This window comes from Miscanthus floridulus, chromosome 5, assembly GCF_019320115.1.
Source record: "Miscanthus floridulus cultivar M001 chromosome 5, ASM1932011v1, whole genome shotgun sequence".
NCBI classification, from domain to species: domain Eukaryota; kingdom Viridiplantae; phylum Streptophyta; class Magnoliopsida; order Poales; family Poaceae; genus Miscanthus; species Miscanthus floridulus.
In genome coordinates, this window is record NC_089584.1 from 147,437,283 (window position 1) to 147,453,220 (window position 15,938).

General features: G+C 48.4%; 1 protein-coding gene and 1 pseudogene across 1 annotated transcript; both read left to right on the forward strand.

Moving 5' to 3' along the window:
• The first annotated feature begins 1,088 nt into the window (after positions 1-1,088).
• On the forward strand, positions 1,089-1,541 carry LOC136455582 (premnaspirodiene oxygenase-like). The gene has a single exon (XM_066455546.1). The coding sequence runs from the start codon at positions 1,089-1,091 to the stop codon at positions 1,539-1,541; it is 453 nt and encodes a 150-aa protein (XP_066311643.1).
• A 6,690-nt stretch (positions 1,542-8,231) lies between these two features.
• Positions 8,232-15,903, forward strand: LOC136455583 (zealexin A1 synthase-like; annotated as a pseudogene).
• The last annotated feature ends 35 nt before the right edge of the window (positions 15,904-15,938 follow it).

The window sequence follows — 15,938 nt, forward strand, 5'->3', positions numbered from 1 at the left end:
ATCATCAGCACAGCACCAAACAACAAACAAGTCCCTGCAACCCGGAGCCCACGAGGGTCGATCGAGGCCATGGCGCAGGGCTGGTCCTCGCTTCCGGAGGAACTCGTCAACCGCGTCGCCGACTGTCTCATAGCCACCAGCGACCTCGACTACTACATGGACCTGCGAGGCACTGCCGCTTCTCCACCGCCGACCCCAGGAGCTACCAGCAAGAACCCCGCTTCCGACCCACCCGGTGGGTCATGCTGGACGAAGACAAGTTCTCCTCCTCCAGGTCTAACGCCGCCGTCGACGACGACACGCGCCTCTTCGTCAACTGCGCCACCAGCAGCTTCGCCCGCATTCTCCTGCCACTCCTCCGCGACTACATCTTCATCACCACCACCACCGGCAGCCTCCTCGTCCTGGCGGCCAGGGTCTCGCCGCAGGCCGTGCGCGTCCTCAAACCCTTCACCTTCGCTTTTGAGTGGCATCCCAACTCTGCCGCACGGAGGCTGCCCCTGATAGCAGTAGACGCAGCCGGCAAATGTTCTCCTTTTTTAACCTTCGTCGTCAGCTCTACCATCAGATGGGCTACCGTTGTCACGTAGTTGAGTCCGCTGCCGGCGGCGCCGGGGAAATGTTAGGCGGTCTTTGAGCACCGCTATGGCCATGATATGGATTTATTCAAGATTGACTCTGCTGGGATTGTTCTGGAGCACATCAGGAGCATCGGTAGCCTGGCTCTGTTCCTCAGTGACTCTTGTTGTCGAATTTTTTTTAAAAAAAATAAGTGTCCAGGCGGCGGCAAGGGAGCCTATCGGTAGCGCGGGGGCCCATAAGGTCGAATCGGCCGTCCAGTTGACGATAAGGGATTCCATCGGCGGATTCCGTCGGCCATCCAGTTGCCGACAAGGGTACCTATCGGCGACGACACCGATCTGGGCGATGTCCGAGCTCGTCAGCAGCCCGGACGCGATGCAGCGATCTCAGTCAGAAGTCCCGCGAGTCCTCCATGGAAAAACACGCGTGGTAGAGTCCGACATCCAGGAGAGGCTCCCATACCTGCAGACGGTGATCAAGGAAACGCTTAGGCTGCACCCTCCAGTATGCCGCTGATCCTCCCACGGATGTGCTCTGAGTCCACCGAGGTCCTAGGCTTCCACGTGCCTCAGGGCACCACGGTGTTCGTCAACGTGTGGGCGATCGGCAGGGACGAGAGGTCGTGGCCTGACGCCGACGAGTTCAAGCCCGAGAGGTTCGAGGACGGCGGTGCGGTAGATTTCGCCGGCGGCGCCGACGACTTCAGGTTCCTCCCCGGCGGTGCTGGCCGGAGGATGTGCCCGGGCATGGCGTTCGGTCTGGCCAATATCGAGATCGCGCTCGCGAGTCTCCTGTGTCACTTCGACTGGAAGCTGCCTGGCAGAGCAAATCCGTGTAAGATGGACATGGCTGAATCGTATGGAATCACGGCACGCCGGAAGTCTCCTCTCTTGTTGGAAGCTGTTCCATGTGTTCCACTTCCTCCACCCATGGATCAGAATCTTCGGTCTCGTGATTGAGTGGGGTTAATGGTGTGCGCGCGTGCGTGCGTGTGAATTTGTTTTGTCATGGCACGTCTATAATTTTCTCATGCATATAGCATGCATTGTTCATGTAAATTGTAAAATGGCTCCCTCACACATGAGCCGCGTTATCATGGATTTAATTAGAAATTAAGACTTTTATTATTTATCTGTTGATAGATTTTTTTACTTCATCTTCCAAATTTCTATATGTTTGATTTGTGCTACAACTGTCACTACTAGGTCGTATTTTAAAAGATCTGACAGATTTCATTACATAAAATCTGTTGACAGATAACTAGACACTCCCAAAAATTAAAATACAATTATAAATTCATAATGGAATGTAGGTCAGAAGACAGGGTCAAAGAACTAAAGCATTTGTGAGATATTGATTTTAGTAAAATTTATTTTTCAACCTCCAACTTGCTGTCGGAGTTTATTCTTAGCCATAAACTATGAAACTGCGAGGACCTTGAATAGTCAAAACTAGAGGTGAGACTTGGGCTCATGCTTCGTGCCGCTTCGGGCCGTACTCTCTTAGCACGGGAGGCACATCGGGCCGTGCCGATATGGCACAGTGAATCTTTTCTTCGGCTCAAGCACCGCCCGTGGCAGGCTCGCATGCCTTCAGATCGTGCTGGCCCAAGCACGGCCCTCGAAGTATCTTTGCTAGTTTTCTTTTTCCCTCATGATATCAAATATATATCTCTTATGTGTACTTTAATGAAAATTTAATGATTTTTATAATTTATTCAAGAATCAGATAAGAGTATTATAGTAAATGCTAGAAAATTGCATTGTATAATTGTAGAAGTGTCTCGTGTCATTTTCGTGTCATGCCGGCCCAAGCACGGTCCAAGATACGGGCCGGGCCATGTAGCTCGTTGTGCCGAGATCCCGGGCACAGCACGGCACGGCCCTCATGTTCGTGTCGTGCCAGCACGACCCAAAATATTTCGTATCGTACCGTACTTCGCATCGTACTAAAAGACCGTACCATTACCCGTCCTCGAATGGCACGGCCCAAGTCGTAGCTCTAGTAAAAACCGGGTACCATGGCCTCCAATTTGTGGATTGATTAACGGGGCTGTCTACCGCACGCTCGGTTGTTTCTAGGGCTTCCAGCACCCGGGTGGTGCAGGCCACAGAAACCCTCAATTTGGAGCCCAAATAAAACATACAAGAATAAAAAAACAAAAAAAGATCACATAACTGTTCAATTAATTGTGACCATCCTCATCTACAATCAGTCAATTTACACCAACTGAACACAAAATTTATACCAAAACAGGGATAGTAAAATACAATAACGCTCCTATCAGGACGTCCGTCCATTCCGGACTGGACAGACACGCCTCGCGCCGCGCATCGTGACGTCTCCCGCTTGACGTCATGCGAACCAGCACCTTGCACCTTGCACGATCACATCGGACCCGTCTCGCGCCGCGTGCGCCCTGGGCCTCGCGCCACACGCCCTTCCGCCTCCCGCCTTGTGTCATGTGCCCCTGCACCTCACACCTCGCACGGTCGCACCAGACCCGCGTCGCGGCGTGAGTCCCGTGCCTCGTGCCTCGTGTCGCGCACCCTGCCCGTGCCTCATGCTGTCCACGCCCCCGCTCATGCCTCACACCGCGTGCCGCCCGCGCCTCATGCTGCGCTCCCTCGCGTCGTGTCAACTAGCCTCCATTGTTGCAAAAGTAGATCTGGTGTTACATATGTTACAATGGCTATATACGTATGTTACAAGTATATGTTTTAAATATTTTAGCTGTTTCAAACTAATGCTGCAAGTGTTTTATCTCGATATTGCATATGTTGCAGTGGCTATACATGTATGTTGCAAGTGTATGTTCCAAATGTTTCACCTGTTTCAGACCTATGTTGCAAGTGTTTCATATGGATGTTGCATATTTTGCAATGTTGCATATGTTGCAAGCGTCTATTCAAAATGTTTCATCTGTTTCAGACGTATGTTGCAAATGTATTTATCTGGATATTGTAGTTGTTATATACATATGTTACAAACGTGTGTGTTTGTAAGTTTCACCTATTTCAGACGTATGTTGCAGAAGTGCTTTTACGTTGCTACATTAGCAAGTGTAGTAAGTGAGCGCATGCAGATGCAGTCTCCATGGGCGTAGCGGTCCCCACCTGCACGCGCATCAGCGGGCACGAGACATGCATCAACAAGCATGAGGCGCACAATTGCATTCGTAAGCGCACTATCATGAAGGGGCAGGTGTGCAAGCTAGAGTTGTATGCGGGGTAGACTTTTTTTTTGAAAAAAGCGGGGCAGGCTTAGCAGCATGTGTGGCAGGCGGGACGCGCTTATGCCAGGAAAGCTGTGTCGAGTTTGATTATTACGAGGAGTGTAACTATAATGATGACAAGGATGTGTATTGGTAGCGTGAGTATGAATCAGAATGCCAGAAGATGGTTCTGTATACATTATCATCTGTTTATTTGAAGAGATCGTTGAAGGCTTGATTATGCTATATATGTATGCAGCTCTATTGTTATCTTTTCTTCAGTGCAGCGCATATATATTATCTGGCTATTTGTGTGTCTTGTTATGCTGTATACTGTGTGTACTGCTTTTGTGCTACTTTGACTACTGTGCATTCGGGTTACTTCCATTCATGTAATGTTGATTGGTAACGCAGACTGCTTGCTTTCGCATCTGACGTGGCCACCCATTTTCTCCAACAGGCTGGATGTATATGGATCAAGCTAGCTTCAAGCATGTTTGTTCGCTGTCAAATCTTGTTCAATTCACTGGCTCCATGCGAAAAAAATGAACTTCTAGTCGATCTGGAAAGCTAGAGCTGAACTGAAATGCTGGTTGTTTGTATCGACGTCCTTACAAACATACACACGCAAAATTCCTTATGGAAAACAATTTGCAAAAAAACATGCATGTCTGCGTGCACGATCGGATTGCAAATTTTCGCTCGGTCACTGTGCTGTGATACCTGATCAGCACCTATGCAAAGATTGCACTTGCAGTAAACTTGTTTATAACAGCTTGCATACAGGGGCATCTCAAGTTCACACTACATATGTCAAAAAAGAAGAAGATAAAGTTTAGGTCTCTTGGAATTAAGCCTTGCCCGTGATCTTACCGGTAAGACAATGGCGACGCCTTCAGGCCCAATTTTTCTTCAGAGGTGTTGCCATGGCACTCCACACTCCTGATCTCCAGGTGAAAAACTAGCCTCGATGAGGCGGGCGGCGTCGGCGACCCTCGTCGTGTACGTGTGTGTAAGACAGTAGCCCATGTCTTGGGTCCTTGGGGGTGAGTTTGAATCAGGGTGCTTTCTTGTTCTTCCACAATACTCCAAAGGGTTGTATTCCTGACTTGGTTACAAAAGATTTGCATGGAGTAATGGAGTTTTCCATGCTAATAAGAAAACAAAGAATGTTGAACTTACAAGTAATACTAGGATCGATCCTCCAACAAACAAATGGTAGTAGATGCTGCTGCCGTGGTCTAGAGTTTGTTTTGTCCTTTTCAGCGTCAACTTTCCTGCAGACTGACAAATGATTTTCAGCAGAGCCGGCCAAACAATGGAATATGCTCCATCATCGGGTTTGGACTTTGGATTATCTCTTACTTATTTTGTTCGTACTGCAATTCATTAGTAAAGAATGTTGAACTTACAAGTAATCTTAGCATCCTCCAACAAACAATGGCAGTAGATGCTGCTGCCGTGGTCTGGAGTTTGTTTTGTCCTTTTCAGAGTCAACTTTCCTGCAGGCTGTGACAAATGATTTTGAGCAGAGCCGGCCAAACAATGGAAGTCATCGCTGTGCATCGGGTTTGGACTTTGGATTATCTCTCACTTATTTTGTTCGTTCTGCAATTCATTAGTAAAGAAGGACTATATATCACATAAACTTCGACATGTCTAACTACCGGCAAGTTCAAATGCATAGTATAGGCTAGTTGCTAGATTTATGGAACCAATCAATCACAGATCGATTGTGTTCGATCGACTCCTATATTAGGCACGTATTTGGGTCACTATTCACTTGCGACGTGACGCTCCCAAGAAAATTGCGTAGTTAGAGCATCTCCAAGAGTATCCTATTTTTTCTTCCTAAAAACATGTACTTTTACAACTCCTAAAATGATATCGGGAGGAATCATAAAGGTTATCTCCAAGAGTTTCTAATAATTCACTTTAAAAAAATCTAAATTTGGCACCACAAGCTACGAGAAGCTGCCGCCGGCGAGGTCTGAGTCTGACCTCGTCCATGCCAATCGGCGTGGCCGGCCTTCCATCCCCTATCCCGTAGACCCCTAAGACGACGACAACGACTATGCCTGCATTCGTCTCGCAGTGCCTCAACAATTATAATTAGGTTAATAAAATCAACCAACTAATCGATCCGGCAGCCGCGACGGCCTACCGAACCAAATAAATCAAACTAGTACTACTACTACTCCGGCCGACCAGGCTCAGCAGCAGCGTTGCCGGCGCCTCCGCCTTGCAGTGCCTCCGTATGGCCTCGTACGAGTAGGACCCGCTGCCCGCGGGGTTGTTGCCCGCTGTTGTTCGTGCCCGCCACGGCGTATGAGGAGCTGGAAGCCCCTGCCGCGGCCGCGGTCTGTCTTCTTGAAGTCGATCAGGCCGCCGTCGGCGTACGGCGAGTCGATGAGCCATCCCCACCGTGGACGTGCAGTCTTGCCGACCCCGGCGACGTCGAGGAGGCCGGCAAGCTCCGGTCGGTGCTCCAGAGGCTCCTGCACTAGTACGCCCTGGGGCAGCGAGCACGCCGAGCAGGTGGCGAAGCGCGTGCTCATGGCCATGGCGCGGCTGCTGGGGTTCGGCGAGGGGTTCTTCCTCGACTGAGTCGGCGAGAAGGGCGGCACGCCGGCACGTACGCACGGTTCACCTGGTCGCGGCAGGATCCGCGCAAGCGCAACTGCACGTATCTTTACGCGCAAAGGACTCAGTTTTTAGAAGTGCTAAAAGATTAGGAGTTGATTTTAGAAACTGTTGGACACCTGTTTTTCTTAATTTTGCTAAAAAATTTAGATTAGGAGAGTGTTTTAGAAACTCTTGGAGATGCTCTTAGGACTCCAAACGCTTCGTAAATTTGAGTCTCTAAACATCAACTTCGTAAAAATAACCCTCCAAACATTGGTCTCTTGATTTCCATGACATTTGGTGTATTTCTTTACTTTCTTAATCTAAACACATGTATTTTATCATGAGTGGACCCTATTGCCCTTCTGTGTTCCATTGCACCTACCCGGGGGCAAAGCGCGCGCCGCCCGTCTGGCCCGGGTGCTCCGAGTGCCGCGGCGCCGTGATCGCCACCACCTACAAGATGCTGGCCACCGCGCACACCAAGGAGTTCGTGCCCTGCAGGATGGCGGCCACGGTCGCCGTCTGGTCAAGCGCGGCCCCCGCCGCTAGAGCGGTACAACGAGTACGCGCTCTGCATGCTCCAGGTCCTTGAGAACGTCAACAGCCTCGGCACCGACGAACTCGTCCCTTCGCCGCCGCCGCCGCTTGCTGCTGCCTCCGCTAACTAGTCCCCTCCGCCTGCTTCCAGTTCTTCTTCCTCGTCGAGCAAAAGCACTCTTCCCATCGCCGCTGGCTCGGCTGCGGCAGGTGTCGCGGCGGTCAGTCTGTCTCGGCTTCACTGTCGTGGCAGTCACAAGAATCCGTCGCCGATGTAGGATGGCTGCAGGAGGAGACAGCGAGAGCGGCAACGACTCGAGCGACGACGGCGACGACTCGGTGGCATCGCTGCCACCGCTACCGCGCGAAGGTTGGATTGATCTCCCAGCCAATAAGCCCAACGGCCTATTGGGCCTGGGTCACGCGTCCTGATTGGGGGCGCCCAACCCTACATGGTTGGTGGACCCCTGTCGCACTGCACTATATAAAGTGGTGGGGGCCGGCGGCTCAACGTACGAGGTTCACCAACAAACCCTAAGTCCGATCTAGTAAGGGTGCGCAGCCAGCGACGGAAAGACGCCATCGTCATCACCGTCGGCCTCACTGCACCCCACTGCGTCGCCGGACTTCACTGACTCTTCCCCAACCATCGCTGCCCATGCGCTGACTGCACCAACGAACCCGATGGAGGCCTCTGGATCTACTCCTTCCGCGGTGTCAGGTCGTAAGACCTAAACTACCCCTCTTTGTTTTTTCTCTGGTAGTACTAGAACTAGTTCTAGGTCTTTGATCTATCATGCACCCCAGCTAGATCCCTACCTAGACGATCCGAATATCATAACAATGGTACCAGAGCTTGTTTTCTAGGGTTTTGATCTAGAACGGGTGAACCGTTTAGAAAAGGGAAAAGATGATTAGATCCAGTGTGGATTTAGAAAGTAGAAAGAGGCTTCGGCCGACAAAGGGTTCGGTTGAACCTTAACCTCGATCCCTTCGGATCTGAGAAAAGATGAGGGTTCGGGAAAAGTGAAGAAAAGATACATCCAAACCTTAGATCGGATTTTGGGACAGAGATGATAACATGGTTTCAACTGGAAACCAGACCTCAAACCCGTGAAGAAATCAATTCGGGAAAAGATAACAGTGCCATCCCTAACCCTAACCCTAACCCTAATCAGGAAATCGGATGAAATCCGAACAAATGAATCAAAACAAAAGGGGAAGAAGGGGAAGGGGGTGGCCTACCTCGCCGTTGCGTGGCACTACAGTCATGCCGGTGCGCGGGGAAAAGAAAGGGTCGATCGGGGGTGAACTGCTCGCCGGAACAGGCCACAGAGGCGCCGTGGCTAGGCTGCTCGACGACGGCACGCTCACCTGCTGGGGAGCGTGCACGCCGGCGAGGGGGCCGGCGACGGCGCCAGGGCTCGCTGCTTGCTCTCGCCGTCGAAGCTCATCGCTCGGTGCTGCGGTACTGAGGGTGAAGAGAGAGGAGTGAGGCAAAGAGAGAGAGAGGGCCGGGAAGAATGACTTAGGGTTTTGGCTCGGAGACGCGCGGCGTCGGGTTTTATTCCGAGCGAAACGCGCGCGCGACCGTCCGATGATGGATCAACGGCCGAGATCAAATGGGCCAACTCGCGGCCCAGACGGGCGCACGGACGCGCGAGCTTTGTAGGCCTAGGCCCAGGTTGCGGCCTGCGCGCGCGTGCAGTGATGGGCCGAGCCGGTTTTGCCGATTTTTGGGCCGTTTGCGCTGCTATGGGCCGAAATGGCCGAACACAGTGAAATTGAATTCGTTTTATTTTTTCCATAAACTTTTGATACATATTTGATGAATTACAATGTCCAACTCTACACAATTTTGATCCAACGATAATTTTGTTCAGAGAAAAGTAAAGTTCTATAAAGTTTCTGGAAAAAATAATATTGAGAATATTTACGTTTCCCGCTGCGTATGTAAAGATGTAATTTTCATTATTAAATTCGAACCAACGGGAGAATTTAATTTTGAAAAATAGATATGTTTTAATTGATTATAATATTGTTATTATTCTGACCAACGTTGATTAATGGCAATATTATGATATTTTGTCTTGCATCAATTCTATTTTCTGCCCAACGGTGATATAGAATTAATGTAGAGAACAATTGTATGTTTTAATTTTGACCAACGTTGAACTAAGGCATGCAATTGTTGTTGTTATTATTTGTGTTCTCATACTATTTGAATTGTGTTTTCAGGCGGATACAACTTGATGAGTTGTATCAAAGAGATCCCCACACTAAAAAGGGATAACTACATTGAATGGAAGAAAAAGATCAACTTGGCCTTCATATTGGTTGAGGTGGACTGGGTAGTCACCACACTGTGTCCCAAAGAACCTATGGCACCGGTGAGGGAGACAGATGAGACTGATGCTGCATGACAGAATAGAGAGCGGGACTTTGCTCCTGTAAAGATGTCTTTTGACCTTGAACATAGAAAGTGGGTCACAGCCAATAAAAAATGTTTGGCTATGATAAAGAATACAATTGAGCCTGTAATAGTGGGCTCAATTTTAGACTGTGACACGGTCACAGAGACCTAGAAAGAATAAAGAGTCAGTTCACTGGCTCTTCAAAGACATATGCAACCCAGCTGATCAAGCAGCTGGTCACAGAAAGGTACTCTGGTGACGGCAGTGGCATTAGAGAGCACATACTGAGAATGAGCAATTTGGCATCTAAGCTCAAACAAATAGATTTGGCACTCAAGGATGAGTTTCTTATTCATTTGATTTTTGCTTCTTTGCCAAAAGAATTTGACACATTTGTTGTTAATTACAACATATAGCCCGAGAAATGGGATTTAGAAAAGCTCATAGCCATGTGTGTGCAGGAGGATGAAAGAATAAAAGTTTCATAGGGTGGTACTGTCAACTACCTAAAAGATAAGAAAAGGAACTATAATAACAGCTCTTCCTCTAAGTCATCTGGAAAGGGTCCCATGCAACAGTCTCAGAGCAAGCAATTCTCAGTGGATAAAGACCAGTGTCTCTACTATAAGAAGACAGGACATTATAAGAAGAATTGTCCCGATTTCCTAAAGATGATTATGAAAAATAAAGGTGAGAACATTATTACGTTCGTAAATGAATCCTTGTATGTCAAGTTTTCAAAATCTACTTGGTGGATTGATTCAGGTGTAACTATTCATGTTGCTAATTCATTACAGGGATTCCGTTCGATGAGAACTTTGCAAAGAAGCAAAAGTTTCATTAAAGTCGTAAATGAAGTACAAGCAGATGTTGAGGCTGTTGGTGATCTTCCGCTAGAGCTTGCTGATGGCTTTATACTTTTTCTTAGAGATGTTCTTTATGTACCTTCTTTGCAAAGAAACTTGATTAGTGTATCAAAGTTGGACCATGATAGTTATGATTGCCATTTTGGAAATGGCAAATATCAGATATTGTTTAATAATAGATGTATTGGTCTTGCCTTCCGACAAGACGAGCTTTATTTATTATCACTTCGTAAAAATGTGAATTCCGTATGTGATGTGAATGAGAATGTATCCTCATCGAACAATGGAAACAGAAAACGAAAGAGAGCTCACGATACGTTGTCGAAATTATGACACTGTCGTTTAGGCTATATTTCGAGGGGGAGAATAGAAAGACTAGTTAAGAATGATATTCTTCCTCCATTAGAGCTCTCAGATTTAGAATAATGTAGAGATTACATAAAAGAAAAGTATGTAAAAAAAATTAAGAAAGATGCCAAACGAAGCGTAGGAATTCTACAGATTATTCACACAGATATCTGTGGTCCTTTTCTTGTAAAGAGTGTGGATGGTTTTGATTCATTCATAACATTCACAGATGATTACTTCCGTTATGGCTACATTTATCTAATCAAAGAAAGAACAGAAGCATTGGATAAATTTAAGATATTTAAGGTAGAAGTTGAAAACCAACACAATTTAAAGATAAAGATAGTCAGATCTGATCGTGGTGGGGAGTACTACAGTCGGCATACCCCATATGGCCAAGTTCCTGGACCTTTTGCAAGGTTCTTACAGGAGAATGGCATAGTAGCCCAGTATTCCACACCGGGCGAACCTCAGCAGAATGGAGTAGCTGAAAGGCGCAATCGTACCCTGATGGATATGGTGCGCAGTATGATAAGTTACTCCACTTTACCAATGAGTCTGTGAATGGAGGCGTTAAAAACTGCCATTCATATTTTCAATAGAGTACCAAGTAAGTCGATGCCCAAAACACCGTATGAGTTGTGGACAGGAAGAGTACCCTCACTTAACCACTTGCGTGTGTGGAGGAGCCTTGCTGAGGCTAAAGTTTTTAACCCAAACATTGGGAAGCTAGATCCAAAGCAGTGAGTTGCCATTTCATTGGCTACCCAGAAAAGTCAAAAGGTTTTCGTTTCTACTGTCTAGATAGACATACAAAGTTTGTGGAAACGAGACATGATGTCTTCCTAGAGGATGAAATGATGAGGGGGAGCACGGTAGCTCGAGAAATTAACCTTAAAGAGAAGCGGGTGTATGCACCCACTCCGATAATTCATGAGCCGTTTTTCTCACTACCTGCTGTTGCTGCACCGACAGTATAAGACACTGTGGTGCCAGCACCTGTTGTTATCCCACCTGTGGCAACAATGAATGATGATGAGGAACCTGTTCCTCAGGATCCTATAGAACCTATTGTCACATATGAGGGGGAGCAACAACAGCGTCAAACAGAAAATGTGCCAAATGAGGAGACCCCCTAGAAGGTCTCAAAGAGTTAGAAAATTAGCTATTCCTGCTGATTATGAAGTGTACAACACTGAGGAATTTCAAATAGAGGATGATCCCACCTCATTTGAAGAAGCCATGAAAAGTGATCATTCATCAAAGTGGCTTGAGGCCATGGAAGATGAAATGAAATCAATGAATGCAAATAAAGTTTGGGATTTGAAGATAATTCCTAAAGGAGCCAAAACAGTAGGCTGTAAATGGGTCTACAAAACAAAACTTGACTCTCAAGAAAATATAGAGAGATATAAAGCCCGACTTGTGGCAAAAGGCTTTACACAAAGAGAAGGGATTGATTACAATGAGACATTTTCTTTAGTCTTATGTAAGGATTCCTTCAGAATCATAATGGCATTAGTGGCACATTACGATTTAGAATTACATCAGATGGATGTAAAGACGGCATTTCTCAACGGAGACTTAGAGGAAAATGTTTACATGGCACAACCGAAAGGTTTTGTCATGGAAGGAAAAGAACGATTGGGATGCCGCCTAAAAAAATCCATTTATGGATTAAAACAAGCTTCAAGACAGTGGTACTTGAAGTTTGATCAGATAATAAAAATTTTTGGGTTTAAAGATAATGTTGAGAACAATTGTGTCTACGCAAAGTTTAAGAATGGGAAGTTTATCTTCCTTGTCTTGTATGTGGATGATATCTTACTTGCTAGTAGTGATGTCAGTCTACTACTGAAGACAAAGAAGTTTTTGTCCTCAAAATTTGATATGAAAGATCTTGGTGAAGCTTTGTTCGTTCTAGAGATCGAGATTCACCGAGATAGAAGAAAAGGGGTATTAGGACTGTCACAAAAAGCATATATAGAAAAAGTCTTAAAGAAATTTAGTATGCACAAATATAGTCCCTCACCTGCTCCTATAGTAAGGGCGACAGATATGGGGATTTTCAATGCCCTAGGAACCAATATGAGATCGATCAAATGAAAGTGGTTCCATATGCTTCAGTTGTCGGAAGCTTGTAATATGCTCAAGTGTGCACGCGCCCTGACTTGGCATTTGTTATCGGGTTACTTAGCAGATTCCAGAGCAATTCTGGAATAGAACACTGGAAATTGATAAAGAAAGTCTTGCGTTATTTGCAAGGAACGAAAGGCCACATGATGACGTATAGAAGATCTGATTCACTCCATATAGTGGGATATTCAGATTCTGATTATGCGGGAGATAATAGAAAATCCACGTATGGATATGTATTCACTCTTGCAGGAGGAGCTATTTTATGGAAAAGCTCAAAGCAAACCATCACTACATCGTCCACAATGTATGCCGAGTTTGTAGCGTGTTATGAGGCAACGGGGCAGGTGAACTGGCTAAAGAAGTTCATACCCGGTTTGAAGGTGGTTGACGACATCAATAGACCACTAAAGTTATATTGCGATAATAATCCAGCAGTACAGTATGCTTACAACAATAGGTCAAGTGGTGCTGCCAAACACATTGATATAAAGTATTATGTTGTGAAGGATAGAGTCCGGGATCAAATGATAAGTCTTGAGCATATAAGTACCGAAAAGATGCTCGTGGATCCGCTTACAAAAGGCTTACCACCCAACGTGTTCAGAGAACATGTAGCCGGCATGGGTTTAAGGGAAAGCCTATGATTTCTAGACTATAAAGGGCCCAAAAGTTAAAGTGTCTATTTCATATCAGAGACGTGCATCGTAGTTGTTAAATATATCGGCGATTGACCGTGACGATGAAACATGCTCTATGCATCATCTGTGAAGAAATGAGTAACGATAAAAGAATTGAAGTTTAAAGTTTAAAGATAAAAGTAATAGTGTGAGATCAAGGGGGAGAATGTTGGATTGATCTCCCAGCCAATAAGCCCAACGGCCTATTGGGCTTTGGTCACGCGCCCTGATCGGGGGCGCCCAACCCTACATGGTTGGTGGGCCCCCGTCGTACTGCGCTATATAAAGTGGTAGGGGCCGACGGCTCAACGTACGAGGTTCACCGTGAGTCAATCCGCCCCACCAACAAACCCTAAGTCCGATCTAGTAAGGGTGCGCAGCTAGCGACGGGAAGACGCCACCGTCATCACCATAGGCCTCACTACACCCCACTGCATCGCCGGACTTCACCGACTCTTCCCCAACCATCGCTTCCCATGCGCAGACTGCACCAGCGAACCCGATGGAGGCCTCTGGATCTACTCTTTCTACGGTGTCAGGTCGTAAAACCTAAACTACCCCTCTCTATTTTTTCTCTGGTAGTACTAGAACTAGTTCTAGGTCTTTGATCTATCATGCACCCGGGCTAGATCCCTAGCTAGACGATCCGAATAGCATAACACAAGAAGCTGCTGAGGTCGTCCTTGTTCTCCCGCCACGGCGCCGGCGGCTTGAACCTGCCTCCAGGCCCATGGCCCCTGCCGGTCATCGGGAACCTTCACTACCTTCTCGGTGCGCTGCTGCACCACGCCATGCGGGCGATGGCGCAGAGATACGGCCCCGTCATGCAACTCTGCCTCGGGCACGTCCCCACGGTGGTGGTCTCCTCCCCGGAGGCGACGAAGGAGGTCCTCAAGACCCACGACGCCGTGTTCGCTAACCGGCCGCTCTACGTGAGCATGGACATCTTCACCTACGGTGGCCGGAACATCAGCTTCGCGCCGTACGGCAGCCGGCACTGGAAGGAGATCCGCCGGCTCTGTGCCACGGAGCTGCTAGGCCCCAAGCGTGTGCTGTCCTTCCGCCCTGTCTGGGAGGAGGAGGCGGCGAGCCTTGTCCGGTCTGTCGCGGCGGCGGCGTCGCCGGCGGCAGTGGTGAACGTCACCGAGAGGGTCAAGGTCCTGATGAACGACATCCTCATGAGGTGCATCATCGGCGACACGTGCCCGATGAGAGAGCAATACATCCAGGAGCTTGACAAGGGGCTGGAGCTCATGGCAGGGTTCAACCTCATCGACCTCTTCCCGGGGTCGCGCCTCGCCCGGGCGCTCGGCGCCGGCTCCCTGCGCACTGTCACGCAGGTGCACCACAGGATCCATCACATAATGCAAGCCATCATCCAGCACCATGCAAACAATGGAGGTGGCGACGGCGACGGCGCTGGACGTGAACGTAGGGAGGATATTCTTGCCGTTCTACTATGGCTTCAGAAGGACGGCGATGGCGACGGCGGTGGCGGTGGCGGTGGCAGGCTGGGGACCATCCTCACAGCAGAAGTTCTCAGCGGCGCCTTGTTCGTAAGTCTCACTCACATGACATGCACGTCCTCCAATAAAACTTCTTTTTTGCCGCGTGCGTACTCATTCGTGCCATTGCCATCAGGATCTCTTCACCGCCGGCTCAGAGACTACGGCGACGACGACGATCTGGGCGATGTCCGAGCTCGTCAGGAATCCGCGCGATGCATCGAGCTCAGTCAGAAGTCCGGCAAGTCCTCGAGGGAAGAGGACGGGTGGCAGAGGCAGACATCGAGGGGCGCCTCCCCTACCTGCAGACGGTGATCAAGGAGGCGCTCAGGCTGCACCCTCCAGTGCAGCTGATCCTCCCACGGCCAGCGACGGAGCTAGCGGTGGGGCTAGGGGGGGCTTCAGCCCCCCCTACCGATCCTGTGCACGTGGAGCCCCTCTAAGTCATCTCTTAAAATTTTATGCATATATGTATTAGGTAGGAGGAGCTAAGGTTAAGAGAAGATAAAAAAGCCTTTATTTTTTGTTTAGTCTCTCCTAAATTTTTTCCTGGCTTCGTCACTGCCCACGGCTGTGCTCTGAGTCCACTGAGGTTCTGGGCTTCCACGTGCCTCAGAGCACCACGGTGTTCGTCAACGTGTGGGCAATCAGCAGGGACGAAAGGCTGTGGCCTGACGCCGACGAGTTCAAGCCTGAGAGGTTCGAGGACGGCGCCACGGTGGATCTTGGCGGCACGGACGACTTCAGGTTCCTCCCCGGCGGCGCCGGCCGTAGGATGTGCCCGGGCATGGCGTTTGGTCTGGCCAACATTGAGATCGTGTTCGCGAGCCTCCTGTATCACTTCGACTGGAAGCTGCCTGGCGGAGCAAATTAAATCCGTGTGAGATGGACATGGCTGAATCGTATGGAATCCGGAAGTCTGATCTCTTGTTGGAAGCTGTTCCATGTGTTCCTCCACTCATGGATCATCAGAATCTTCGCGCTCGTGATTGAGTGGGGTTTATTAGCATCCGGTGCATCCCATTAGT